We start from the raw sequence: 26,962 nt of genomic DNA, 5'->3' as shown, positions 1-26,962 counted from the left end.
AGGGGGTAAGACTTTCACTTATGTTTTATAGTATAAATATATGCACTGTTTGGTTATGTGTTATGTCTTGAGAAAGGGGCAACTGGCCCCGAAACGTCGATATGTTACAATAAACACTTGTGGTGATATTTACTATTGGTAAGGCCAGAGCCGGCCCTAGCCAATTTGATGCCTTAGGCAAAATTTTGTCTGGTGCCCCCTAGCTCCGCCGCTAGTTCTGCATCTGTACCTGCAACGCTCAGGTAGTGGGGCCCACCGGGGGGTTACCCTGTGGGCCAGTTCAACTCTGCACAATGCCACACAGTAATGACCATAATACATATAATTCCACACAGTAAAGGAACCTTACACATATGCCCCACATTAGTAATGCCCATAATACACAAAATGCCACACAGTAATGCACCTTACACATATGCCCCACATTAGTAATGCCCATAATACACATATACTGCCATAGATACTGCCACACTTGCTGGTTATACAAAAAGACCAGTATCAAACATGTAGAAACTGTCCATTCTCTTCACTATTCAGTGTGTTTGCTGGTGTCTGTTACTGCATGCCCTTTACTTTATACTGTGGGAGTGATATGCTCTGCCCTCCAGTCTGATGTGTCCGAAAGTCACGCTGCACTGATGTTTCATATAGAAAAGCACAACGCAACTTACTGACCACGTTACAGCAGAGCCGGTCCTAACCAATATGATGCCCTAGGCAAGATTTTGGCTGGTGCCCCCTAGCACCACCGCTGGTTCTGCCGCTGACCTTGCACCTCTTTCCCAGCACCATCACCCCTCACCCATAGCAGTCTTTGTACCCCCTATATTTTAAATAGGAACAGTTCACACATTTGACGCACAGCCCAAAAAGGGGCATTTTCTTGCTGGGAAGGGGCATGGCCACACAATAGTAACCCCAATTCCAATTACGCCACACAGTAGTGCAACTTTATTCACATTTTATCTTGCGATAGTGTCCATAATTCATATTACATCCCACAGTAGTATCACTTTACCTTATAAACGTTACTCCTCACAGTAGAGCCCCTTATTCACATTACATCACACTGAATTGCTCCTTATTCACATTACACCAAACCTTATTGCTCTTTATTCACATTAAACGACACAGTAGTGCCCTTTCTATATGCAACGCCACATAGTAGAGCACCTTATACACATAATACCACACCTTAGTAATGCATTTATACACAATTTCACACAGTAATGCCCCTTACACATATGAGACACATTATTAATGTCCTTATAAACATAATGCACCTTACACATTATAACAACCTTTATTAATGCCCTTTAACACATAATGTCCCTTACACATATGTCGCACATTATTAATGCCCTAATACACATAATAACACACATAGTGCCCCCTACACATTTGCTGCACATTATTAGTGCCCCTATACACATAATGACACACATACAGTAGTACCCTGTTACACATATGCCGCACATTATTAATGCCCTTATACACATAATGACACACATAGTGCCCCCTACACATTTGCTGCACATTATTAGTGCCCCTATACACATAATTACACACATACATTAGTACCCTGTTACACATATGCCGCACATTATTAATGCCCTTATACACATAATGACACACATAGTGCCCCTTACACATATGTTGCACATTATTAATGCATTTTTACATGACACACATAATGCTCCTTACACATATTCTGAACACTACTGCACAACCAACCCACTCACATGCACACAGCACTCACACTGCCACTAACACTGTGACCTCTGCCTCTGCTTGGATACAAATGTGTCCTCATAAATCTTGCATCAATGCTAACGTTGGGCACCTTTTTTTATGAAAATGCATATTATTTGCATTGCTATGTGGCTAGGATGCACAAGCAGCTTCTGCTGATTAAACTGATATGCAGCATGCCTATATACAGTGTGAGACTGTGGCTGTATCTGCATATGAAATGCTGCACATAGAATATAGGCATGCCACATATCATTTTAATCAGCAGAAGTTGCTGATGCCCCTAGGCATATCAAATGCCCTAGGCAATTGCCTAGTTTGCCTATACCTATGGCCGGCTCTGGGTAAGGCCTCTGGAGTACAGCCTTTCTCCATTTGCTGTATATATATATATATATATATATATATATATAGCTTTTTTTATAATGATTAAAATCTTTTATTATGGATGGACACCAAGTTAAGCAGGAGGGCTTACAAACAGCAGGCTTTCAATGCCTCATTTAATGAAACTGATTGCATATGATTTCTGGAGATTGCCTGGTGACATGGTGAAGGTTTTCAATAAACAGGGTACCTTTATATTTTATAAACAGTAATCCCATCTGAGAGGTCCCCACATGATCTCATCATCATGCTATCTGAACATAAATATTGTTGTTTCCCTTCAAAATGTCACCCCTCAGGTTGACCTTTGAATCTTCTGTGCCATCAGCTAATAAACATGTCTTGAGATGTGCAGCCTTGGACCCTAAAGCCTCTTGTTAATGTATTAATCTTTCAGACAAGCCAAGCAGCGCGGAGAGAAGACAGACAATACGCAGGCTAACTCAGGCACCACCGCTCAGGACTGCAAGGATTCAAAGGCCGTCGTCTAGGAGCTTCGCGGCGGCCACTGCATCCTTATAAACCTGTCAACACGCAATAGGGTGTAGGTGTACAAGGAAACGAATCACTAATACCATTAAACAAGTCTTATGTGAAGACAACACTATCCTAAAGCAAGAGATAATACTCAGTACTGTTTATACAAAGAGGGGAATATACTCGCATAAAGCACTTCCCCTGCAATTTGAAACCACTTCTTTAATTTAATTGCTTTGAGACGACAGAAATCTGATCTCACTACTGCTTCAACTTAGAGTTTATTAGCAAACGTATTAAGAGAATTCAATTTAAACTTTAACCAGCTAAACATTAGTAGGGGAAAAATGAACAAAAAAAAGAAAGTTAAGAAATCCACATTGGTTAGCGTTTTAGTGTTCCGTCTTACCAATACTATTATTATTTTTCTTTGTTTTAGTAACTGCTTTGATATTTTAAAACTTAACCAATGACAGTGCCTAGTGCTTGTGATAATTGTAGTTGTTGTCTTCATATATATTCACAGCTTATCTTTGATGAAGCGAAATGCAACGTTCACTCTGAAATATGTTACAGCATTTAGCAGCAAAAGATCCAAGCTAACGAATCCGCATCATGAACAACATTTGCTGAAAAACATGAGCTGATGTTTGTAGCATTGAGTCACAGTGTGCCCCAGATAATTCAGTTTAGCTACCACCTTCCCTGTAACTAGTCAGCAGAAAAATTTAATTTTTCCAGTTTAGGGGTCTATGTACTAAGCCTTGGAGAGAGATGGCATGGCCGGAGATTAAGTACCAACCAGCTCCTGACTGCCATTTTTCAAATCCAGCCTGTGACATGACAGGAGCTGATTGGCTGGCACTATATCACCGTGAAATCGATCACTTTTCAAGGCTTAGTGCATCTCCCCCTAGTCCTTCATTTTTCCAGTATCCTGCCCTCCACGCTCTTGTTTGAAAAATACATTTACACCCATTGTGTTGTTGTCATGACTCACAGTTACATCAACTGAGTGTTTTTAATACCTGCATTCTGCGCTCTGACATCACCTAGCCCAATGACGAAAAGCATGTAACAATGACCTGAACAAAATACAGGAGTTCAACTTTTTTATGGCTGGAGAGGTACTATCCTATATAACAAAAAGGTTGTGTTTATGACTTCTGTACCATGTTTTGAGACCGTGTAATATAGCCAAATGCAGTAAAACCACATCAGTTCATGTGAAAACTGTCTTTGGCTGTTTCTTTATTTTCCTTTTTCAAATGAATTGCAAAATAATACATAAGTTCCACACGTGATGCTTATTTTGGAACCTGTAATCCAGTGGTAGACAACTTGGTCATCCTTAAGCGGCCCTTGGTTCAGAAGACAGGTACACGCAATGTTTGCGGAGAAGCATTTGGTCACTCTTTGTGATCAGTGTGTCATGAAGAAATTCACATGTTGTCTATACCAGAGGTTCTCAAATGCTGTCCTCAAGGCACCGCAACAGTCCAGGTTTTAGGTATGTTCATGACTCCGCACAGATATTTAAATCAAATTGACTGAGGTGCTAATTAAGTCACCTGTGGCCAAGCATAGATATACCTAAAACCTGGACCGTTGGGGTTACTTGAGGACTGCGTTTGAGAACCTGTGGTCTATATATTCATTTAACCTGTGATGGTTAGTCACTGCTATTGGGAAGACAGCAATTACCAGTCATGGGTCAGTGTCCTACATAAACTTTGTCTATGCACTCCACTCCTGGTGTGGGGTGGTCTTCAGGTTGCCGACTGTCGGGATCCCGGCGCACAGTATACCGGCGCCAGAATCCCGACAGTTTTTCTCCTTCGTGGGGGTCCACGACCACCCTGGAGGGAGAATAAGTAGCGTGGCGAGTGCAGCGAGCCCGCAAGGGGCTCATTTGCGCTCGCCACGCTGTCGGTATGCCGGCGGACGGGCTTCCGGCGCCGGTATGCTGGTCGCCGGGAGCCCGGCCGCCGGCATACCATACCACACCCCTGGTGTGACCTCAGATTTATTGCAAGATGATTATATGAAGAAGACCAGCTACAGTTTACTATAAATCTGTGCACTTGGGCCTGTAAAATCCAAAGACTGAATACAGTATTAATGGTGGAATAATGACAACCGCTGAGAAAGTAAGGACGCTAGCTGCTCCTATGTCTGGTAAGTTAAAGGTTTGCAGACAATGTAGCACAGCAATAAGGATGGTCAGTGAGATCCTAGGTTGCACAAGAAGGAGATAAGTGGTGATGCCAATATATAGGTCATTGATGAATACTGTACATAGAATACAGTGGAGGCCTTATCTCCAGAAGGACATACCGTATATACTCGAGTATAAGTCGACCCAAATATAAGCCGAGGCACCTAATTTTACCACAAAAACCTGGGAAAACTTATTGACTCGAGTATAAGCCTAGGGTGGGAAATGCAGCTCTAGCCGTACACAGACCTCATAGTGCCAGATATGCCCCACAGTGCCAGATGTGCCAGATATGCCCCACAGTGCCAGATATGCCCCACAGTGCCAGATGTGCCAGATATGCCCCACAGTGCCAGATGTGCCCCACAGTGCCAGGTGTGCCAGATATGTCCCACAGTGCCAGGTGTGCCAGATATACCCCACAGTGCCAGGTGTGCCAGATATGCCCCACAGTGCTAGATACTTACCCTCCGTCGCTCCCGCGCTGTCTTCTGAAGGAGGGACACGGAGAGCGCAGCGCGCGGCTCTCCTGTGTCCCTCCTGCATCTCCGGCGGCAGCGGCGTGTGTTAAAGGAAGTGCCGGTTCGTGCACTTCCTTTACCACTCAGACGCCGCTGCCGCCGGAGATGCAGGAGGGACACAGGAGAGCCGCGTGCTGCGCTCTCCATGTCCTTCAGAAGACAGCGCGTGAGCGACGGAGGGTAAGTATCTAGCCAGGGCCGAAACTAGGATTTTTGTCATCCGGGGCAAAACAGTAATGCGGGTCCCCCCCCCCCCCCCCCCCTACACACACACGCACAGACAACCAACCCACCACCACGTGTAACTCTGTGAGAAGGCTGACAATGCCATCAGCCAGTACCAGCTAACGGGCTATTTCCACTCATGGGTGTCCACGACACCCATAGAGCGGGAATAGAACCTGTGGCCAGCGCAGCGAAGCCCACAAGGGGCTTTTTTACACTCACCCCCTGACGGCATTCTGGCGGCCGGGATCCTGGTGTCGGTATGCTGACCGTGCACCGGCCACGTAACCCCAACTCCATGAGAGCAAAGGGCTGGTAGCTGCTATATAGCTTCTTTTCTAGACATTTAGCTGGACTCAGGGGGTCATTCCGACCCGTTCGCAAGCTGCGGTTCATTGCAGCGGTGCAAACGGGTCGGAACTGTGCGTGTGCGGCGGCCGCATTGTGCAGGCGCGTCATTGCCCGGTGACGGCAGTCTCCAGGCAGTGACGCCACGTACGAAGAAAGCGGTCTCAGCGGCAACTGCAAGAAGATTGCCAGGAGGAAGGCGTTTTGGGGCGTCAACTCACCGTTTTCCGGAAGTGGAGATCCGAACGCAGGTGTGTCCAGGCGTTTGGGGGGCGGATGTCTGATGTCAATTCCAGGACCTTCATCGCTGGATCGATCACACAGGGTAAGTAACTGCAGGACTAGTATTGTTTTACACAAAACTTTTTTAGCATACCAGGCTGCACAAGTGATCACAGCCCTGCTATGCTAAAATTCACTCCCCCATAGGCGGTGTCTAGTTGATCGCACGGGCTGCAAAAAGTTGCTACGTGCGATCAACTCGGAATGACCCCCTTAGTTAGACATTTGGGCTACAGATGAAATGCAAAAAGGAAATAATACCCCATACATTGATACATATGTAAAATCACACACATACATACTGTTACACATCTAAACACATACACGCACGCATACATTCACTCACATACATAGTCACACACCTGTATACATACATAGTCACACATACATACATACATACATACATACATACAGTGACACACAAGCACGCATACAGATATGTAGTGACACACCTATTCACATACAGTCACACACATTCACAACACATTCATACACACACATGTAGTAGTTGCACACACATATAGTGCCCCTTCACTGTGTCACACTCACTATTTAGGCTGTGCTGTTGCTCTTCTCCTCTCCTCTCTTCGATGGTGCTGGCTGGCCTGTCACTGTGAGTATAGTGCCGTGTAGCTCCGCCCCTTTTTCGGACCTTAGGCTGCAGTCATTAATTTTTCCAGTTTAGCAGTGCAATAGTGCACTGCTGCGGTGATCAAAGGCAGCAGGGGGGGCTGGGGTAACTTGTTCCCTGTGCCCCCTCTTAGGGCACAACAGGTAGCACACGAATGTCCACATAGAAGAAACTGAAAGTAAACTACAGCTCCCGCAGCAAGGGCTTCTGGGAGCTGTAGTTTATTTTCAGTTTCATCTCACGGCAGCCTTGTGCTGCTCCAAAGAAGGGACCTGTGCGCATCGGGACTCAGAGGGGGTGTAAGCATTGCGGCGCCCCCTCCAATCCGGCGCCCAGGTCACATGCCCCCCTAGCCCCCCCTTAGTTACGGCTCTGATCTAGCACTGTGGGGCATATCTGGCACACCTGGCACTGTGGGGCTGAAAAAGTCGGCTTATACTCGAGTATATACGGTATATAAATGAGAGATTAGGCAAAGAAAGTCTGATGAAATTTATCACTGACCTGGTTTGGGATTGTTGTGGACTCGGGGTATCATCCGAAGATCGGGAAGAGGAACCGCAACTGTGCCGCAACAGAGATGGCCGAATGTAGGTTTTCCTCATACAGGATTCGGACAGCAGGCAGGAGGCACGTGTTGGATATTGAAGATCTCCTGAAAAACAAGAACTTGAAAGGGCTGATGAATCCTCTGTAGACAAATGATAATGAACGTGGCTGGAGAACAGGAAGATTGAGAGTAGTAACCGTGACTGGAATGCATGGTGCGGAAGCCTGTGTTTGCTGGACGCACGGTAAATTAGAGGTACAGGACGCGGAAGGCACTGACTGTGCTAGGAGATACAGAAGTGCTTGGCGGCACTGAGGTGCTGGAGGCACGGAGGTGCTTGGAGGCACGGAGATGCTTGGAGGCACGGAGGTGCTTGGAGACACGGAGGTGCTTGGAGGCACTGAGGTGCTGGAGGCACGGAGGTGCTTGGAGGCACGGAGATGCTTGGAGGCACGGAGGTGCTTGGAGACACGGAGGTGCTTGGAGGCACGGAGGTACTAGAGGCACGGGGTTGCTCGGAGGCACGGAGGTGCTCGGAGGTGCTGGAGGCACGGAGGTGCTGGACGTACGGAGGTGCTTGGAGGCACGGAGGACTGGCGATAACCACTCTGGGGAATTGATGATACTCAGGCACTGATGCAGGGCCTGGCGCCTGAATTTATACTTCCCACCACCGTCTGGTTGGTGGGAAGTGCCTGATGACGTCACCCGCCCAGACGCCGGACCGAGCGCCGGGAGCCACCAGCGAGGACGGCCGCAGAGAGGACCAGCGCGCCCGGAGAGGTAAGTAAGGCGGACGGGGCGGCGGCGTGACAAAATTACACATTACAATACTGACCAATAGCAACCAAAGGACATCCATATGTAGAAATGCAGCAACAAAGGGGATATGAAAGAAGCCTTCAGATATACAAACAATTTTAATAATTTATTAGACAGGAGGAAAGCATTCTGCAGAAGAGGCATGAGTGCATGTACTAAAATTGAAGTGCAACAGGTTTAGGAGACAGCTGATTAGTACTGTAATTGTTTTTCTGATGCTATTAGATAGGTGGAATAATCTTCCAAAACATTCTAGAGGCAAATACAGTAAGGAAAAGTAAACATATTTTCTCTAACGTCCTAGTGGATGCTGGGGACTCCGTAAGGACCATGGGGAATAGACGGGCTCCGCAGGAGACTGGGCACTCTAAAGAAAGATTTAGTACTACCTGGTGTGCACTGGCTCCTCCCTCTATGCCCCTCCTCCAGACCTCAGTTAGAATCTGTGCCCGGCCAGAGCTGGGTGCTTTTAGTGAGCTCTCCTGAGCTTGCTAATAAGAAAGTATTTTAGTTAGGTTTTTTTTTTATTTTCAGAGAGCTTCTGCTGGCAACAGACTCTCTACTACGTGGGACCGAGGGGAGAGAAGCAAACCTACTAACTGCGGCTAGGTTGCGCTTCTTAGGCTACTGGACACCATTAGCTCCAGAGGGTTCGAACACAGGATCTTAACCTTGGTCGTCCGTTCCCGGAGCCGAGCCGCCGTCCTCCTCGCAGAGCCAGAAGTCAGAAGCCGGCAGAAGCAAGAAGACATCGAAATCGGCGGCAGAAGACTCCTGTCTTCACATGAGGTAGCGCACAGCACTGCAGCTGTGCGCCATTGCGCCCACACTACCCACACACTCCGGTCACTGTAGGGTGCAGGGCGCAGGGGGGGCGCCCTGGGCAGCAATTAGGATACCTTTTGGCAAAAAGACACATATATACAGCTGGGCACTGTATATATGTACGAGCCCCCGCCATTTTATTACACAGACCCGGGACAGAAGCCCGCCGCTGAGGGGGCGGGGCCTTCTTCCTCAGCACTAACCAGCGCCATTTTCTCTTCACAGCTCCGCTGCGAGGAAGCTCCCCAGGCTCTCCCCTGCAGTATCAAGGTAGAAAAAGGGTAAAAAGAGTGGGGGGCACATACATTTAGGCGCAAATTATCATAAACAGCAGCTACTGGGTAAACACTAAGTTACTGTGTAATCCCTGGGTTATATAGCGCTGGGGTGTGTGCTGGCATACTCTCTCTCTGTCTCCCCAAAAGCCTTTGTGGGGTCCTGTCCTCAATTAGAGCATTCCCTGTGTGTGTGGTGTGTCGGTACGTTTGTGTCGACATGTTTGACGAGGACGGTTACGTGGAGGCAGAACAAGTGCAAGTGAATGTGGTGACGGCGCCGACACCTGATTGGTTGGATATGTGGAAGGTGTTAAATGATAACGTGAGCTCCTTGCATAAAAGGTTGGATAATCAGTCAGGGTCTCAACCCGTGTCTGATTCTACAGCTCAGAGGCCGTCAGGGTCTCAAAAGCGCCCAGTATCCCAGTTGGTTGACACAGATGTCGACACGGATTCTGACTACAGTGTCGATGACGATGAGGCAAAGTTGCAGCCTAAAATGACTAAAGCCATCCGATACATGATTATAGCAATGAAGGATGTATTGCACATATCGGAGGAAAACCCTGTCCCTGACAAGAGGGTTTATATGTTTGGGGAGAAAAAGCAGGAAGTGACTTTTCCCCCTTCACATGATTTAAATGAGTTATGTGAAAAAGCGTGGGATTCCCCTGATAGGAAAGTACTGATTTCCAAAAGATTACTTATGGCGTATCATTTCCCGACAACGGATAGGTTACGCTGGGAATCCTCCCCTAGGGTAGACAAAGCGTTGACGCGCTTATCTAAGAAGGTGGCCCTGCCATCACAGGATACGGCCGCCCTAAAGGATCCTGCGGATAGGAAGCAGGAAGGTATCCTGAAGTCTGTTTATACACATTCTGGTACTCTTCCGAGGCCAGCAATTGCTGCGGCCTGGATGTGTAGTGCTGTAGCAGCATGGACAGATACTCTGTCTGAGGAGTTAGATACCCTGGACAGGGAGACTATTTTACTGACCCTAGGACATATCAAAGACGCTGTCCTATATATGCGGGATGCCCAGAGGGACATTTGCCTGCTGGGCTCTAGAATAAACGCAATGTCTATTTCTGCCAGAAGGGTCTAATGGACTCGGCAATGGACAGGTGATGCCGACTCTAAAAAACACATGAAGGTGTTGTCTTATAAGGGTGAGGAATTGTTTGGGAACGGTCTCTCGGACCTAGTTTCCACAGCTACGGTTGGGAAGTCAAATTTTTTGCCATATATTCCCTCACAGCCTAAGAAAGCACCGTATTACCAAATGCAGTCCTTTCGATCACAAAGAAGCAAGAAGGTCAGAGGTGCTTCCTTTCTTGCCAGAGGCGGGGTAGAGGAAAGAAGCTGCACCATACAGCTAGTTCCCAGGAACAGAAGTCCTCCGCGGCTTCCACTAAATCCACCACATGACGCTGGGGCTCCACAGGTGGAGCCAGGAGCGGTGGGGGCGCGTCTCCGAAATTTCAGCCACCAGTGCGTTCGCTCACAGGTGGATCCCTGGGCTATACAGATTGTGTCTCAGGGATTCAAGCTGGAATTCGAAGTGATGCCCCCTCACCGTTACCTCAAATCGGCCCTGCCAGCTTCCCCCATGGAACGGGAAGTAGTGTTAGCGGCAATTCACAAGTTATATCTCCAGCAGGTGGTGGTAAAGGTTCCCCTCCTTCAACAGGGAAGGGGATACTATTCCACAATGTTTGTGGTACCGAAACCGGACGGTTCTGTCAGACCCATATTGAATTTAAAGTCCCTGAACATTTATCTGAAAAGATTCAAGTTCAAAATGGAATCGCTCAGAACGGTCATTGCAAGCCTGGAAGAGGGGGATTTTATGGTGTCTCTGGACATCAAGGATGCGTACTTGCATGTCCCCATTTACCCACCTCATCAGGAGTACCTCAGGTTTGTGGTACAGGACTGTCATTACCAATTCCAGACGTTGCCGTTTGGCCTGTCCACGGCACCGAGAATATTTACCACGGTGATGGCGGAAATGATGGTGCTCCTTCGGAAGCAAGGGGTTACAATTATCCCATACTTGGACGATCTCCTCATAAAGGCGAGGCCCATGGAGCGGTTGCTGATCAGCGTAGCACTCTCTCAGGAAGTGTTGCAACAGCACGGCTGGATTCTGAATATTCTAAAGTCGCAGCTGATTCCTACGACGCGTCTGCCCTTCCTGGGCATGATTCTGGACACAAACCAGAAAAAGGTGTTTCTCCCGGAGGAGAAGGCTCAGGAGCTCGTGACTCTGGTCAGAGGCCTCCTAAAACCAAAACAGGTATCGGTGCATCACTACACGCGAGTCCTGGGAAAGATGGTGGCGTCATACGAAGCCATTCCCTTCGGCAGGTTCCATGCGAGGATCTTTCAGTGGGATCTATTGGACAAGTGGTCCGGATCGCATCTTCAGATGCATCGGCTGATCACCCTGTCCCCCAGGGCCAGGGTGTCTCTTCTGTGGTGGCTGCAAAGTGCTCACCTCCTTGAGGGCCGCAGGTGCGCCATACAGGACTGGGTCCTGGTGACCACGGATGCAAGCCTCCGAGGATGGGGGGCAGTCACTCAAGGAAGAAACTTCCAGGGGCTATGGTCAAGTCAGGAGACTTGTCTGCACATCAATATCCTGGAACTAAGGGCCATATACAACGCCCTGAGTCAAGCGGAGCCTCTGCTTCGAAACCAACCAGTGCTGATTCAGTCAGACAACATCACTGCTGTGGCCCATGTAAACTGCCAGGGCGGCACAAGAAGCAGGGTGGCAATGGCAGAAGCCACCAGGATTCTTCGTTGGGCGGAGAATCACGTACTAGCACTGTCAGCAGTGTTCATTCCGGGAGTGGACAACTGGGAAGCAGACTTCCTCAGCAGACACGACCTCCACCCGGGAGAGTGGGGACTTCATCAAGAAGTCTTCACGCAGATTGCAAATCGATGGGAACTGCCACAGGTGGACATGATGGCGTCCCGTCTCAACAAAAAGCTAAAAAGATATTGCGCCAGGTCAAGGGACCCTCATGCGATAGCTGTGGACGCACTAGTAACACCGTGGGTGTTCCAGTCGGTCTATGTGTTTCCTCCTCTTCCTCTCATACCCAAGGTGCTGAGAATCGTAAGAAAAAGAGGAGTGAGAACAATACTCATTGTTCCGGATTGGCCAAGAAGGACTTGGTACCCGGAACTGCAAGAAATGCTCACAGAGGACCCATGGCCTCTGCCTCTCAGACAGGATCTGTTGCAACAGGGGCCCTGTCTGTTCCAAGACTTACCGCGGCTGTGTTTAACGGCATGGCGGTTGAACGCCGGATCCTAGCGGAAAAAGGCATTCCGGATGAAGTTATTCCTACGCTGATAAAGGCTAGGAAGGACGTGACAGCAAAGCATTATCACCGTATATGGCGAAAATATGTTGCTTGGTGTGAGGCCAGGAACGCCCCTACAGAGTAATTCCAGCTGGGTCGATTCCTGCACTTCCTACAGTCAGGAGTGACTATGGGCCTAAAATTAGGGTCCATAAAGGTCCAGATTTCGGCCCTATCCATTTTCTTCCAAAAAGAACTGGCTTCACTGCCTGAGGTTCAGACGTTTGTTAAAGGAGTGCTGCATATTTAGCCCCCTTTTGTGCCACCAGTGGCACCTTGGGATCTTAACGTGGTGTTGAGTTTCCTGAAATCCCACTGGTGTGAGCCACTTAAGACCGTGGAGCTAAAGTATCTCACGTGGAAAGTGGTCATGCTGTTGGCCTTAGCTTCGGCTAGGCGTGTGTCAGAATTGGCGGCTTTGTCATGTAAAAGCCCCTATCTGGTTTTCCATATGGATAGGGCAGAGTTGCGGACTCGTCCGCAATTTCTGCCAAAGGTGGTGTCATCCTTTCATTTGAACCAACCTATTGTGGTGCCTGCGGCTACTGGTGACTTGGAGGATTCCAAGTTGCTTGACGTAGTCCGGGCTTTGAAGATTTATGTGACCAGAACGGCTGAAGTCAGGAAGACTGACTCGCTGTTTGTCCTGTATGCATCCAACAAGTTGGGTGCTCCTGCTTCAAAGCAAACTATTGCTCGCTGGATCTGTGGCACGATTCAGCAGGCTCATTCTGCGGCTGGATTGCCGCATCCAAAATCAGTGAAAGCCCATTCCACAAGAAAGGTGGGCTCTTCTTGGGCGGCTGCCCGAGGGGTCTCGGCATTACAGCTTTGCCGAGCTGCTACTTGGTCGGGTTCAAACACATTTGCAAAGTTCTACAAGTTTGATACCCTGGCTGAGGAGGACCTTGAGTTTGCCCATTCGGGGCTGCAGAGTCATCCGCACTCTCCCGCCCGTTTGGGAGCTTTGGTATAATCCCCATGGTCCTTTCGGAGTCCCCAGCATCCACTAGGACGTTAGAGAAAATAAGATTTTACTCACCGGTAAATATATTTCTCGTAGTCCGTAGTGGATGCTGGGCGCCCGTCCCAAGTGCGGACTTTCTGCAATACGTGTATATAGTTATTGCTTACTAAAGGGTTATGTCATGTGGCATCAGTTGAGTGATGCTTGTTTGTTGTTCATACTGTTAACTGGGTAAGTTTATCACGAGTTATACGGTGTGATTGGTGTGGCTGGTATGAGTCTTACCCTGGATTCCTAAATCCTTTCCTTGTAATGTCAGCTCTTCCGGGCACAGTTTCCTTAACTGAGGTCTGGAGGAGGGGCATAGAGGGAGGAGCCAGTGCACACCAGGTAGTACTAAATCTTTCTTTAGAGTGCCCAGTCTCCTGCGGAGCCCGTCTATTCCCCATGGTCCTTACGGAGTCCCCAGCATCCACTACGGACTACGAGAAATAGATTTACCAGTGAGTAAAATCTTATTTTTAACAAGGTTGGAGATGAGCTAACAGAATCCTGATCTGCATTAGAGGCACTATACCTCAACAAAATAATATATAAATAGCCCCATGCTATGATATTGTAAATAATATTGACAGCTAGTTGAGTGCTGCTTCAATCTTCAAATGACTCTTCAGAACATACTTTTGCCTGACATCCAGACACAACATTGAGGGCACAAAATAAAATGCTTCCTACACATTCATTACCTTGTCTTTAGGCACATTGAGTTCTTCCGACAAGATGCTGAAGCTTCTGTCTGTGACGTCGTTTAGAAATGTAGCAATCTTTCATCAAAAGTGGTGAAAAACAATCTGGTTGAACCCACCACAACCGTTTCTACCCTCCCAAAACCACAATCACTCTGCAACACAAATGCATATTGCTGTTATGTTTAGTGATGGTTATACTGTACGTATTCTGGCTGTACTGAATCGCTCAGGCAGAATAAACCACTTGTAGCCTTCACCCAGCTCTAAACCCTACTTGTAGCAGCAGTTTACCAAGGTTGAAATTAAGTTTGCTTTAGAAAATGTCTGATAATACCAACCATATCCAGGTTCTATCATCACACAGGTTTTTTGTGTATTGTCCAAGTAAAAAGAAAGGGTATAACAGGATGTTATCATAGGAATACTCTGTACAACAAGGTCTGAATGAGGCGATCCAGAAAAAGTGGTTTCAACAATACTTTGATGGAAGCCAGATCAACGCAAAACTATTATCCTGAACTCTGAATTAATGAGACCTCCTTTCCATGGAACGGGGAGTACTGAGATGTAACAACTGCTTAGAGTGCCGCAAGGAAGCACAGGGGCCGTAAATGGGATATCAGTTAAGTTTATTTGACTGCTCTAAATATTATTTATTAGTTATTTAGATTTTTATTTTTTGTGCAAAAAATGTTAATTGCTATATTTTACGATATAGCTTCTATCATTTTTCTAGCACAGTCTGACTGGTTGGTACGGGGATCTCTGCAAGATTTGATAAATCTCCCCTAATTTCTGTGTATTAGCAAATCATTGTATTGGATCAAAAACTAGACGTTATTACAGAAACTACCGAGAGTATTTTGCAATCATAGAGAACACAATTTAAGTAAATTGAATGTGCGCTCATGTTAAGTGTTTAGGAAATGTGAAATGTATATATTTATTTTTTATTTTATTTTTTAATCAATCAATCAATCATTCTGTCCTATAAATAAATGGCTAGCTCTTTGAAAACTGCCAGGATACTCAGCTAGGTGGCATCTGTAGGTTGTCAAAGTTTGCACATTTCTGATGCATATAAAAACAGAGTATCAGCTTCAATAACCATAGTACTAAAATGATACCGTTTACTGGGATTTTATTTTTGAAATAATATATTTAGGTTTCTATAATATGTGGCAATGTTCATTCACACACCCCACGTGATGTATTTTAGCAAAAGACTTACTAACATCACTGGTTTTGAAGGGTAATATGAACATAAACACAAGTTCCATAGTGTAGAAGGTATACTAAGAACATTTATAAATGTGTAAGATCCTAGTTCTTCTAACTAAAGTCATCTTCTTCCCAACAGGTCATGTTTTGAGGATTTCTGTCTTTGGAAACAGGTGGGTTACTGACCTAGCAATATAGATGAACTCACCTGTGCATGATTAAAGAAATCCACAAATCATGGCTTGTTGATGGTACTTGAGGACTAGCAATGAGAACCCATGCACCAAGTTCAATACACAGAGTGTTCCATCTGCTCAGAAGATATTGATTATAATAAGCATTATTTTGGGTCTCCTACAGACAGAGTTATGGTATGTAGGCTTCTTATCTTCTTATCACACAGACTGTGATGTTTTCTCTCAGTTGAAAGTAACTGATAACAGAAAAATAGCTCAATCTCAAGATTAATAGTTCACAGAGATTAACAATAAATGCATATTTTATGTCAGATGTATAAAGCTATTGAAACATTTCCATACCAGCAGAATAGCCATGTCCCATACCAGACAGAGCAACACAATATTATACTGCTGGTTAGATATGTCCGGTGAGGGATCTGTTGATCCCTATACCATGCCTCAAATACCATTTATACGGACACAGAACAGTGAGTGAGAAAATGTCTGCATAATATTTCTGTTCTTTCTTTGTTCTGTGTTTCATTGCTGTCCATGTGGACGGAGCATAGAGAGTAATAGCAACCTTGTTTTCTCTGGCTGGGTCCACAGGATTATCCACAGGATAACATTGGGATATAGTTGAGCGACAGCGGAAATGGCACCAACACGGTCACAAGCTTTCTGGCCTCCCAGGATGCATTCCCCATATAATCACGCCCACTGACTCAGTCAGATCAGTTTTTTGCTTGGTGCGGCAGGAAGCCGCATGGTCACAGGGCTGCTGTAGATTAAGCAGCCTGAAGCTTTTATTATTTAATTTTTATAGACTTATTATGTTTTTTTGAGCGACTTTTCTTAACAGCGTCTTAAACGCATACTGGAAAGAGTCGCTCCAACAACTCCCCACCGGCTCGCAACGACGCTTACCTTCGCGGTACAGTGCTGTCTCGACGGGCGTCTGTGTCAGATGTTCTAGCAGGTCCAGCAGACGTAACCAGGCTGTGGCCGGAGCATGGGGGGAAGGTAAGTCTATGGATTTCCTCTTACTAGAGGGGTCTGGACACAGCTACACTGTATTGGTGGAGACTACAAACGGTGTGTTGATGCGCTGAACATCTCGAGTGCGACAGCGCTACGCTCTAGGGATCATAGGCGCCAGGACTAGGTAGAGGCCGCGATCCTTAGGGTTTAAGTCAACGGGGGGATTCAGACGCTCTCCTGGCTGCCCCTCCTCCAAGTTCATGACCAGTTTCCGCCTGTCTCCCGTCCATGAACTGAATGACCTCACTTCCATCTCAGAAGCTACCACGAGTGTACTCGGTTGCATCTTAGACGCTGCTGTTGTGTACACTAGAGATCCCGCCTAGACGAGTCACAGGCCTTAGCGTCTGCATACACGTGGAAGTCGCTGAGCGTCCGTGTCCGTCAGTGAGCGATTGTGTCAGTTATCAGGAGCGGTAGTGTACATCAGTAGCGTCTGAATCCACTCAGCGTCTTACGAGCGCAGTTGCTTGGATATGGAAGTGTGGTGAGTCTCCCTGTATCCCGCTCTACAGAGGAAGGGTATACAGTACTAAAAATTCTCTCTACTTATTAGTATGAATTGTTAATTTTTATTACATATTGCATATGAGATCTGTATATTACTGTGTTTTCTGCATGTTATGTTGAAAAAGAACCAGTTGAAACAGAAGTACAATTTTCCTACTTACTTGTAAATTGTTATGGGTGTTGTATTCTCATATGACAATGTCTAATGCTTTAACATGTGACTGATTGCTAGTATGTGTGCTGACTTTTCTATGTAGCGTCAGTACTGTTCTGACCCTCAATTCAGATGCACTGTGGTCAGATTGATCTCACTTCTATATACTCATATGTAGGTGATTTTCAGTCACAAATTGTGTAGTCATTTACAGATTATTACCATGTCTGTGGGCGGCAAAAGTGATGAGGAGAATTTATCAAGCACTCCTACATCTCTAACATGCTTATCTTGTAAGACAGGGTTAATTGGTATGGACCAATTGGTCACTTATGAGGGGTTGTGTGCGAACTGTTTTGCTTTTCAGCAAAGTAAAAAACAGGAGTTGGTTCAACCACCAACAGAGCCACCATGGAATATGTTCGCAAAGACTTTATCTTCAATAGCGGACAGGTTAACTCCGGTAGCACCACCTCAAGGGTTAGGTTACACTATTAACCCATACATGCAGCTCCCTTCCTACGGCTTGGTTCCAGTAGCCTCTACAAGCAACCAAGGGACAGGTAAAACTAAGACAGATGCGTCTATGTGACAGACTACACAAGATGATACAACAGATGATGATACAGTATATTCAAATACTCCGTATGATGATCAGTCGCAGAGTTTTAGTTCAGAGGATGTAGCTGAACTTATTAATGCTGTGAAGGCTGTTCTCTCTTTGGAAGAGCCAGCTAAGACAGTGTTAAAATCTACAGCACCTGTGTTTAAATGAACAAAATCAGTTAAAACTGAATTCCCAGCGTCAGATGAGCTGATGGAAATGATGGATGAGTCTTGGGAGACGCTCAGTAAGAAATATAAGATTCCGAAAAGATGGACTTCTTATTATCCATTTCCAGCTGCGGATTGTTCGAAAAGAGAAGTTCCTCCAAAAGTAGATGCACATGTACTGCGACTTGTGCATAAATCTGCTTTACCACTGTCATCTACCTCGCTAAAAGATGTCACAGACAGAAGGGTAGATAGCTTCTTGAAAAATTTATTTTCTCTAGTAAGAGCAGTGGTAAGACCTGCTATGGCTTCGGCCTGGGTAGCAAAGGCAATGGGCGAATGGATAGAGGAACTAGAGAATGACATCTCTTCTCCTACTAGGGAGCAAGAGTATCATTTAAGCCGTCTAAGACAATCTGCCCAATACTTGGAAGAAGCAGCAATTGATATGGGTACAGTTGCTTCTAAAGCTTCAGCCTTGACAGTAGCCGCTCGCAGAGCAGTTTCGCTACGTACCTGGAAGGCAGATGCGGAATCCAAGAAAGAATTAGAAGCATTGCCTTTCATTGGTAATATATTGTTTGGAAAACCATTATCTGATATCCTAGAATCAGAGGCTGAATCATAAAAGGTCAAATTTCCGGCTACTTATAACCCTAAGTCTAAGGGTTCAAAGTTTCGCTCATTTCGTTGGCAAAGCGAAAGCTACAGAGGAGTCTAAGCAACCCCAGTTCAAAACCAGGGGTAGGAAGCAGTGGGCTAGCAAAAAGCCAGCTTCCAAACCTGAACAGAAACTATCAGCCTGAAGAGACGGGCCTCCGCCTGGAGGATTCCAGGGTTGGGGGCCGACTCCTTCATTTTGCACACATATGGCAACAGTCAACAACAGATGCTTGGGTGCAGAAGGTAGTATCTCAGGGGTATGGGTTCTCATTCAGGAGGCAGCCTTCTCAAAGATTTTTTTGCACCAGCCCATCTCGTATAGAGTCGAAGTCCAATGCCCTGCAAGAAGCAGTCCAAAAATTACTGCAGTCAGGTGTGATTGTCCCAGTACCGCCATCACAGAGGGGACAGAGGTTTTACTCCAATCTATTTCTGATCCAGAAGCCAAATGGGTCATTTCGACCAATTCTCAATCTGAAAATGTTGAACAAATTAATTTGGATCCCAAGGTTCCACATGGAGACGTTACGCTCCATAATGTAGGCTATGGAACCGGGAGATTACATGGTATCTCTGAATGTACGGGATGCTTACCTACATGTGCTTATAGCACTGTCTCATCAGTGTTACCTCAGGTTTGCCATCCTTCAGCAACATTTTCAGTTCCAAGCTCTGCCCTTCGGGCTAGCAACAGCACCCAGGGTGTTTACCAAGATTATGGTGGTTATGGCAGCTTGTCTGCGCAAACAGGGAATAAGAATATTCCCATACCTCGATGACCTGTTAATCTTAGCACATTCGCAAGATTTACTTTTGAGCCATCTTCAACAGACAATAGTTTGTTTACAGAGACATGGGTGGATCATAAATTGGGAAATGTCGTCTCTGAATCTGTCACAACGGATGGTTCATTTGGGGGCCATATTGGATTCAGACCTACAGAAAGTTCTCTTACCAGAGAAAAAGATAGTCAAGGCTCAGGAAGCGTTGCACGGCCAGACCAGGTCAGTCCATGCAGCAATGCGACTTGTGTCTGATGGTATCAACCTTCGACATGGTGAAATATGCGCAATTCCACTCCAGACCATTGCAGCACCTTATTCTGACCAAATGGAACGGAAATCATCAGACGATAAAAAAGCAGATGATAAAGTTTCCAGTAAATGTAAAAAGGTCTCTAGCGTGGTGGTTACAGACAGACCATTTAAACAAGGGGAGACCCTTTTGGATAAAAGAATGGCAAGTCCTGACGACAGATGCCAGCCTGCAAGGCTGGGGTGCGGTACTCGGAAGCCTTTGGTTCCAGGGAAAATGGACCACAAGGGAAAGTCGCCTGCCAATAAATCTGTTGAAAATAAGGGCCATTTAGATGGCTCTAGTTCAGGCAAAGGACAGTCTGCAAGGAAGACCGGTCCAGATTCGCTCGGACAATGCGACAGCAGTAGCGTACCTCAATCATCAAGGAGGAACTCACAGCAAAAGATTGATGGAGGAAGTAACGCCTATTCTAAGATGGGCAGAACTCCATCTTCCAGCATTGTCAGCAGTGTTTGTCCCAGGTGTATTGAACTGGGAAGCGGATTTTCTCAGTCGACACACCATTCAGGAAACCGAATGGGCATTACACCCAGAAGTGTTTCAGACAATAGTGAACAGATGGGGTCTACCAGAGATAGATCTCATGGCGTCTCGTCTAAACAACAAGGTTCTGAGGTACGGATCGAGAACAAAGGGTCCCGGAGCGGTCCTTGTAGACGCACTGTCAGTAGAATGGAAATTTCATCTGGCATATCTGTTCCCTCCAATATCTCTGTTACCCAGAGTAGTGAGAAAAATAAAGCAGGCAAAGGGAGCCATAATTCTAATAGCTCCAGCTTGGCCAAGAAGGCATTGGTACACAGATCTACGGAGGATGTCCGTGGAAGCACCAATACTGCTCCCTCAACGTCCAGATCTGCTAATGCAGGGTCCTTGTTGCCACAGTCATCTGGATCGTCTGTCTTTGACGGCGGGGCTATTGAAACCTCTATCTTAGAAGCTAGAGGATTTTCAAAACAAGTAATCCAAACTATGCTTAGAGCAAGAAAGCCTTCTTCAGCTCGTGTGTATCATAGAATATGGCAAGCCTATATTCATTGGTGTACTGGAATTTTTTTTAATCCAAGATCTTTTAAAGTATCCAGGATTTTGGATTTTCTTCAAGCAGGATTGGATAAAGGTTTGCAAGTGGCTTCCTTGAGAGTTCAAGTATCAGCATTAACTGTATGGTTTCAGCGAAAGATTGCTGATCTACAGGATGTACGTACTTTCTTTCAGGGAGTTGTACATATTCAACCTCCATTTGTTCCTCCTGCAGCTCCCTGGGATTTGAATTTAGTTCTTAAATTCCTCCAGGGTCCTCCGTTTGAACCGCTTAAGAGAGCAGATCTTAAATGGTTAACGGCTAAAGTACTTTTTCTACTGGCAATGGCGTCAGCCAGAAGAGTGTCAGATTTAGGAGCGTTATCGTGTAAGTCTCCTTTCCTAACTTTTTTTCCAGACAGAGCAGTTCTCAGAACGAGATCTCGTTATCTTCCAAAGGTGGTTTCAAAGCTTCACCTGAATGAAGAGATTGTAGTCCCAGCTTTTCAGGTATCGGGACTATCTGCGGGAGAAGCGTTGCTGGACGTAGTCGAGCTTTAAGAATCTACATAGATCGTACTAGTGCCATCAGGAAAACAGATTCTCTCTTCATCCTCTACGGATTTCATAGTAGAGGATGGCCTGCTAGTAAACAGACGCTGGCGAGATGGCTCCGAATGGTAATATCAGAAGCTTATTCTCATGCAGATCTCCCTACTCCGGCTAATGTCTCTGCACACTCTACACGTAAGGTAGGTCCTTCATGGGAAGCACAGCAGTGTGCTTCAGCAGAACAGATATGTAAGGCAGCCACATGGTCGTCCATAAACACATTCATTAGACATTATGCCTTGGATACTTTTGCCTCTCATGACGCAGACTTTGGGCGAAAGGTCCTCCTGTGTAATTAGGAGCGTCCCCACCACTAAAATTGGCTTTGGGAATCCCAATGTTATCCTGTGGATAATCCTGTGGACCCAGCCAGAGAAATAGACGTTATGGTAAGAACTTACCGTTGATAACGTGATTTCTCTTATGTCCACAGGTATCCACAGGGATCCCACCCTGACGCACCTGATTTGAGGATCTTGACAATCACTAAACCTCTTCCCTCTTGTATGGAAGGGTGTGCATGTGTGTTCTTATTGCCTAAATAGGTTTCTACCTGATGCTCCTGCCTAAATCATTGTGGAAAGAACTGATCTGACTGATTCAGTGGGCGGGATTATATAGGGAAGCCCTGATGCATCCTGGGAGGCCAGAAAGCTAGTGACCGTGTTGGTGCCATTTCCGCTGTCGTTCAACCATATCCCAATGTTATCCTGTGGATACCTGTGGACATAAGAGAAATCACGTTATCAACGGTAGGTTCTTACCATAACGTCTATTTTGCTATATACTCGGAAGTATACTTGTGCATGTACATAGAGGAGCGCTTACGTCTGAGTGTGTCTGCTATTTAGCTGAGTTTGCATTTTAGTCTTAGAGGGCTTGGAATAAGTAAAGCCGCGGCCGCTGCATCATTCGAGCACACACATATGTACAACTGTCACACATCAAACTGATCAGGACAATCTAGCAAAGTAGTTTTGTCACTCTTTTTTTTTTTTCGAATAAGAGGCAAAAAAGGATGCACTGTGTGGTAAGACTCCTGGGACATTGAGCACTGGGAGGAGCTGTTTGGTGCGGCTCAGTGTATAAGGACACATCTCTACTTCTATAGAATCTAGACTTTGTTCCAGGCATTTTACTACTTTTGGAACGTGTCTCAAGCAAGCCTCAAGTAAAGTTCTGGTGTCCTCTTTATCTGAGGAGCTTCCCAGTAACTTTTTGGTCAGTCTTTTGAACTTGGATGTTTTACATAGCAATTCAAGTGGAAGCACTGGATGTCACATTTCAGTCACCATTCTCTATGTAAAATTTCCTGGTGGTGGCTGAACTAGAACGTTTATTCTCCCTCCAATTTCTTTTCTATTCCTCCACCAGCACCAGTCTCACTGCCTCTGTTCCTTTTTCTTACTTTTCTTTTTTCTTATCCCAAAAACGAGGTCAAATTGAACGAGGGTCAAGTTGTTCTTGCCGTTCTTGTGACACTAAATGAGAGTCACTTATACTGATAACATGTCACCTTCTAATTGAATATTGCTGCTCTGTTTTGTATAATGCCATTTACTTAAACTCTTACCAAGAAAAAAAAAAACAGTATATTCCCAAACTGATCAAAGATCCTGTCGGGATCTGAGTGCCAGGTACAAGCCATGTGTGGTCAGGGAAAGGCTTGGTACAGTATATCACCCTCATCTACCCTCAGGTAAATAATTTGCATACATTAATAAGTAACTGACTTGACTGCATGCGAATCTGCCAGATAAGTTCCCACATTCCAAGACAAAAACAGTCTGAAAATCTGCAAAATCGGGCCCTTGGCTCTTCATTTCCTCCTACATCGCTTCACCGAAACCAGTTGTGCACACGTGCATGACAATGTTGACCGGACTATAGAATGTGGAGCACAACATTATAATGTTCTTACAATTTCACGAGATTCCATGCTGATATAAGATTTACTGAGCCTACCTCTATATTTTATGTATTGTCTTGAAGTCCTCTATGTAAGAAGAGCACATTTAATAAATCTCCCAATTGGCTACAGTAAAGTATTTCTAATATATGGCCACACCAAGAAAATTTTCATGTCCCCCTAAATGTAAGGTGGGACGAAAATATGTTTTTAAATAAGATCTTGTTTTATAACTGTTAAATTAAATTCTGCAGTGTAATTTAATATCCAGTAGGATGTGTTTTTTTTTTTTTAGGTGTCTACACATGTTGGAAGCAGCCATTTTGTTTGAGCCCACAAAATAATTGCCAGAACACAACAAGCAGCGCTTACCAGCCTGTATTCATGCGGTTATCGAATTTAAATTAAGTAATGCATTTCAAGAAATCATTAAGTGTTGGGTGTACTTTTGTTTTGCTCAACAAGTCCAAAATCATTTAATTTGAATACAACAATAGCTTGCTCTCTGTACATTTTCATATGCAATGGTGTGCTGGTCATACTACTGCCATTTTACATTTTGTGGCTAAGTACGCCAAAAAGAGTACATTTACCCCCGTCTTGTGTACGGGAAAAACATTTTGCTGGGACACACATTCAAAAACATCATATATACTCTATTGATAACAAGAAGAAAATAGTTCCTTTACGTGCCAGGTGCCTGGTTATTTTCTGTTGAACGAAGTCTGCATACAATCTCACATTAAATACTAGTGGAAGTATTTCAGATGCAAGAGGAAATATCCTGACAATAGAATCATAAATCTTACTTTCAAAAAGTTTCCCTTCACTGTAGCATGTTTATTAATACATAATAAATCTGTGGCTCAGTGCAGCATTTTGCTCATTGCGAGTCCTTTTTTCGGAGTGTCAGACAGTTTATGTCCCCTCACTTCATGTGCTGACAGAATATCAGGAAGCTGGATTTGATCTGACTTGTCTGCTTGTCACTGGAAATAAATGTACTACAGACCTATTCAACTTCGTGGGACTTCAGATATACTTCCTCCCCTGGAAAAAACACTGATGGTTTCTACGCTAGAATGCAAGGATTCAACAGAAAGAAAAATTGCAATAAAAATAAACTGAAAGGTGTCATCCCCCGTGGTAGTTGTAATTTATGTTTATAGAGGTGATAAAAATCTATATCCTGAAAGCACGTGGGAGTTTCTGGGGCAGGGGAAAGATGTGGCTGCATTCATCACTGCATCCCCATTTCCACTATGCACACCTGTCTTTATTTGGAAAGAATCTGCAAAAAAAAATAATATATATATATATATATATATATATACATATCTCAGTAGGGGACCCAAAAATATGGGATTTTGGATAAGGGATACTCAACCTGTATATATATTTATTATTTATTACCAGTTATTTATATAGCGCACACATATTACGCAGCGCTTTACAGAGAATATTTGCCCATTCGCATCAGTAGATATATAAATTATATGTAGATTATATGTAAGGTGCTAGGAGCAGCAGATGCCTGTACTGTTCTTGGGGCTTCTCTGTCTGCGATTAGTCATGATGGGTTGAAGCAGTTATGTTACATAGCTATGAATTATCTGGGTGCTTGTGGATATAACTTTATATACTGTTCATCCATCTGGAGGCTTGCCTGTTGCTGCATGCTGATTGGTGCTAGTTACTTTAATAGCAGTTTCAGTGGGGGATCCTTGCCAGTTCTAGTGATTTGCTGTGGTGCCCTTCTACCATGACCACTTATGTTACTGGGAGCTCACCCGCACCCTTTTCTTGGTGCCTCTGGGTTTACATGTACTCTGGTACTTGTATGCCACCTGGACTGACCGCTAATGATGTACAGTACCCACATTGCTGATATGATCTGATGCACAGGGTTTTCCTGTTTTACATATCGCATCTTGTTAGGATTAACCCCTGCTGTGGTAACTGTAGCTGCTGGACTATGCCGCTGGCAATCCCTGATACTACATCCTGCTGTTATTTTCTAGCACCTTGTTGTGGTTATATCAGGGTAGTACCCTATTATTCCCGGTCACCCGCTTCTTTTAGAAGATGCACTTGATAATGATCACTATTTGAGTATCAGTCCTGCGGACAGCTAAGCAGTCATCTAGCAGTCTATGGAATGGAGATTGCTGTAGGTAAAGGTCACACCTGGATTGGTTCTGATAATTGATCAAGGGCTAGAGTTTCATGACAACAGGAAGTGATGTAAGTACTGTATACTTATACTCTCTAGTGATGTCACTTCTGTAAACTAACATTTGGAGTAGTGATGACACATGGCTCATTTTGAAAGTGGACGCACGTGCACCCGGCCGTCCATGCTATCTAAAAGAAACCATGATTCATCAGACCAGGCCACTTTCTTCCATTGCTCCATGGTCCAGTTCTGACGATCATGTGCTCATTGTAGGTGGAGGAGAGCAGTCAGCATAGGCACTCTAACCGGCCTGCAGATGCGCAGAGCAAGCTGCAATGCACTGTGTGTACTGACACCTTTCTGTCATAGCCAGAATTTACTATTTAAGCAATTTGTGCTATAGTAGCTCTTCTGTGGGATCCCATCATATGGGATAGCCTTTGCTTCCCATGCACACCCACAAGACCTGCTGTTTTGGAGATGCTCTGCCAAGTCATCTAGCCATCACTATTTGACCTTTGTCAAAGTCACTCAGATCCTTTCACTTGCCCGTTTTTCCTGCTTCCAACACATCCAGGGGCGGATTGGGATCGACCACCAGCCCGGGAAATGTTTGGAAGCAGCCCTAATGGGGGCAGAGTCTGATGAGGGGGAGGGGTGTGTCAAGAGGGCGTGGTCACTCAGAGGTCCTGATTCTGAGATAGACTCAGTTGGGGCCTCCTTTGCTTTACGTTATGCTAATGTTTACCTGCGACTTTATGCATATGCTGCTACAATGCCCTTCCCTGATGTACATCTGAATATACAAGGACTGATATGCCCACTTTCAGTGTCTACCGACACCACAGTCATGCCTTTAATCTACTTCTGATTTTATTGATTTTTCAATCTACAAACCCCTTTTTTTTTTAACCTTATATGTTTCAAAGTACAGGGAGGGGGAGCACACACTACATACAGCACAGTACAGGCAGGGGATCACACACTACATACAGCACAGTACAGGGAGGGGGAGCACACACTACATACAGCACAGTACAGGGAGGGGGAGCACACACTACATACAGTACAGTACAGGGAGGGGGAGCACACACTACATACAGCACAGTACAGGCAGGGGATCACACACTACATACAGCACAGTACAGGGAGGGGGACCACACACTACATACAGTACAGGGAGGGAG

General features: G+C 45.4%; 1 protein-coding gene and 1 long non-coding RNA gene across 10 annotated transcripts in view; one reads left to right on the top strand and one right to left on the bottom strand.

Moving 5' to 3' along the window:
• Nucleotides 1–3,849, top strand: part of STAU2 (staufen double-stranded RNA binding protein 2) — a 747,611-nt gene extending 743,762 nt beyond the window's left edge. For 6 of the 8 annotated variants that reach the window (XM_063923932.1, XM_063923926.1, XM_063923925.1 and 3 more), the window contains one exon: nucleotides 2,537–3,849. In XM_063923932.1, the coding sequence (XP_063780002.1) occupies nucleotides 2,537–2,630 (94 nt within the window). In that variant the 3' untranslated portion in view covers nucleotides 2,631–3,849. The remainder of the gene's footprint in view (nucleotides 1–2,536) is intronic. The other 2 variants (XR_010177886.1, XM_063923931.1) reach the window with 2 other exon arrangements.
• Nucleotides 1–7,007, bottom strand: part of LOC134928317 (uncharacterized) — a 33,009-nt gene extending 26,002 nt beyond the window's left edge. For both annotated transcript variants that reach the window (XR_010177888.1, XR_010177887.1), the window contains exon 1: nucleotides 6,760–7,007. This is a non-coding gene — a long non-coding RNA (uncharacterized LOC134928317). The remainder of the gene's footprint in view (nucleotides 1–6,759) is intronic.
• Nucleotides 7,008–26,962: the final 19,955 nt, after the last annotated feature.

This window comes from Pseudophryne corroboree, chromosome 5 (assembly GCF_028390025.1).
Source record: "Pseudophryne corroboree isolate aPseCor3 chromosome 5, aPseCor3.hap2, whole genome shotgun sequence".
Taxonomy (NCBI): domain Eukaryota; kingdom Metazoa; phylum Chordata; class Amphibia; order Anura; family Myobatrachidae; genus Pseudophryne; species Pseudophryne corroboree.
This window is presented reverse-complemented; position numbering and strand designations above follow the sequence as displayed.